At 37.1% G+C, this 3,556-nt stretch overlaps 1 protein-coding gene across 1 annotated transcript in view; it reads right to left on the bottom strand.

Annotated features, from left to right (window-relative positions):
- EAF2 (ELL associated factor 2) overlaps positions 1-3,556 on the bottom strand; it is a 95,780-nt gene that overhangs the window by 70,214 nt on the left and 22,010 nt on the right. Inside the window, exon 3 of the mRNA XM_006869348.1 lies at positions 619-755. Within this exon, the coding sequence (XP_006869410.1) occupies positions 619-755 (137 nt within the window). The remainder of the gene's footprint in view (positions 1-618; positions 756-3,556) is intronic.

Raw genomic sequence — 3,556 nt, 5'->3', positions numbered from 1 at the left:
TGGAGTCCTGGAGTGGCCCTGTGGGTTAAAGCGCTGGACTGCAAAGTCGATTTGAACCACATGGCCAGTGGTTCAAGTTCACCAGCAGCTCTTCAGAAACCCTATATAGGATTACTATGGGTCAGAACCAACTTGACAGCACTTAACAAAAACAACAATAGACTCCTTGTGTGGTGCTGTTAGATCAGTACTGAACTGTGAACCACAAAGTCGGTAGCTCAACCTACCAGTTGCTTCTTGGAAACCCAATACAGGGTCACTATGAGTTGGAACCAACTAAATGGCACTTAACAACAACAACAACAAGGAAGATGAAATTATTTTTAAGAATATAAAGTGGTTTTGTTCCGTCCAATTCTAGGAACCTATCTACAACAGAATAAGACATGCCTACACACACATATAACATTCAAATGCATAACAAACTTTCATAAATCATAGAAGAGGCAATTTTGGCTATGGAATCTCACCAAATTTAAATTTGAAAAAGATTAAAACATTTTGTACACACAGAGATAATCTTTAGTAAAATAAATGAGTAAATGTTCTAATCTTAGTCCTGACCGTTCTCAGCAACTAATGAGTTGATAAAATAAATCATTTCACTAAACCACATACCTTGTTTTCTTTACAGTGATGTTGCTGCTGAGTTTTTCTAGTCGGCATTCTCCAGTATCATGGTTAATAATCAATATGCATTCTTTTAAGTAAGGTTTCTTTGAACCCTTGAAAACAGTTACTGGTGGAGTGGAACCCTGTTTAAAAAGTTAATTATCATTACTTGAAATTTACTGTAGAAAGTCAGCCTTTAAAGTCTTCTGGACCTGTATTTCTAAACCCTTGTTATACTTTAAGTCTCCTAACTATTTAAATTGTCTACTCTGAAATCAACGTAGTTGTTAAGTGCTGTTGAGTTGGTTCTGATTCATAGTGACCCTGTATAAGGTTTCTGAGGAGCAACTGGTAGGTCTGAACTGCTGACTTTGTGGTACACAGTCAAGTGCTTATCTATAGCACCACACCAGAAGTCCTGAAACCAAGGAGTACAATAAAAAAAGATAGAGGCTGAGATATCAAAACTTTCATCATTGAGGAAATGGAACAGAGAAGACACTTGCCTTGAGCCAGTAAAAAATTGTTTCACTGAAATATTATAGGCAATTGGGATACAATTTGATACAAACTCTTTAATTTACAGATAATGATGCAAAGCAATGAATCATATTCCCTATCATCCCTGTTCTTTATTACTTAGGTCCTCAGATATGGTTATTTCTTAAAGTGATGCCTCTCAAATACATGTTATTATTGTTCAGAGCTTCAAGTCAGTTCCAACTCATAGCAACCCTGTACAAGGTTTTCAAGGAGTGACTGGTGAATTTGAACCACCAACGTTGTGGTTAGCAGTCTAGTGCTTATCCTTCAATACCATACCCAGACTCCTGATTAAGGGGGAAATTTTTTTATCATACAGCACTTGTTGAGTTGAATGTACTGATTTGTTTTAGCATCATTAAAAGCAGACAACCAGACTATACGTGCTTCATGATGTGATGTAAAAGAAAGTAAACAGTACCACCTATGAAGTATTTTTCCTTTTAAAACAAAAAGAATCTTTCTTCAAGCCTCTAGTTATAGAAAATATGGGCAATAGAGGAACTAGCTAATTAATACTAAGATGAATCAATTTGAAATCTAGAATATGAGTATTTCTCTAGCAAAAATGGCTTGGTTCCACCAACAAACCAAAGGCATATAAAGGGAAGAGATTTTAATAGAAGAATAGAGATTTAAGAAGCATATAAATGCAATGTAGAAATCTTACTTGGATCCTGGTAAGGAAATAAAAAAACCAGCAACACTATAAAGAGATATTTTTCAGACTATCATTAAAATGTAAATATGGACAAGATAGTAGCTATTCTAACAGAGCATGGTACCCCCAAATCAAAACCATTACTGTCAAGCTGATTTTGACTTATAGTTAACACTACAGGACAGACTAGAACACCCATTAGGTTCCCAAGGCTATAAATCTTAAGGAAAGTGAAAGCTGCAGAGCAGCTGGTGAGTTCAGACCTCCAACCTTTCAGTTACCAGTCCAGTGCGTTAAACACTGTGCAATCAAGGTGTCTTGATAGTATGGTAACACAAACCAAACTCTACCATCGAGTTGATTCTGACTCATAGTGACCCTATAGGACAAAATAGAATGGCCTTATAATATTTCCAATCTTAAAGGTAGTAGACAGTTACATGTTCCTCCCATGGCGCAACTAGTAGGTTCAAACTGCACACCTTTGCACATCAGTGCTTTAATCACTGTTATCACCAGAGCTCCTTGATAGCAAGATACACATCCACTGTGCCATGATGGATTATACCACTATCATTATTGTTACTGAGTACCGTCGAGTCAGTTATATTATATCTACTATAAGTGGATTCCAACGTATAATGGCCCTGTATAGGATTTTCAAGACTATGAAGCATTACAGGAGTAGAGAGGCTCATATTTCTCCCCAGGAGGGGTTGGTGGGTTTAAACTGCCAGCCTTGCAGCTAGCAGTCCAATGCTATAGCACCCTAGGGCTCCTCTGATAGCATGTTACTGTGGTGAAAATTTCCCTATCATTTAGATATGCATAATTAAGCATTTGAACTCCTGGAGTGGCACTATAAAATCAGCACCGGATTGTGAACCACAAGGTCAGCAGTTCAAACCCATTAGCTGCTCCTTGGGAACCCAATACAGGGTTGTTATGAGTCAGAACCAACTCGACAGCATTTAATAACTACAACAACATTTAAGCATTTATGAATGAAATAGCATAGTGTCTGGGATTTACTTTAAAATTTGCCAAGAAGGGGTGAGGGGGGTAGTGATAGAGAAATTGATTAAGGAAAGAAAAAAAAAAAAAAAAAGGCTACTGAAATGTTCATAATTGTGGAAGTGCACTGATACTGCATGAGAGTTAATTATATAAGTACTTGACTGCAAGATCGGCAGCTCAAATTCACCATGTACTCCTCTGAAACCCTATACAGGATCACTATGAATCGGAACTTACTTGATGGCACTTAACATTTTATGTAATAAAAGGTTAAATAAACCTAGATTATTACGATAACGTATCTATCTATATGCTTTCCTGATCCTCTACTTCACCATCGCAATCCAGAAAGAAATTCATGTTTATCATTCTCTAGTTTTATCTTACATATACATGCTGCTGCTGTTGCTGCTGCTGTGTGCTGTAGAGTCAGTTTTGACTCATAATGATCCTGTATAGGGTTTTCGAAGCTATAAATCTTTACATGAGCAGGAAGTCTCATCCTTCTCCCATGGATCTTCTGGTGTATTTGAACTGTTGACCATGCAGTTAGCACAGTTAGCAGTCTAATGTGTAACCCACAACACTATCAAGGCTCCTTCACATATATGTGAGTGTATGTATATATATATATAGTTGTTATGTGCCAATGAGTCAGTTCCAACTCATAACTACACTGTATAGGGTTTCCAAGGAGTTACATACATACACACACACTATATA

This window comes from Chrysochloris asiatica, unplaced genomic scaffold (assembly GCF_000296735.1).
Source record: "Chrysochloris asiatica unplaced genomic scaffold, ChrAsi1.0 scaffold00130, whole genome shotgun sequence".
NCBI classification, from domain to species: Eukaryota; Metazoa; Chordata; class Mammalia; order Afrosoricida; family Chrysochloridae; genus Chrysochloris; species Chrysochloris asiatica.
This window is presented reverse-complemented; position numbering and strand designations above follow the sequence as displayed.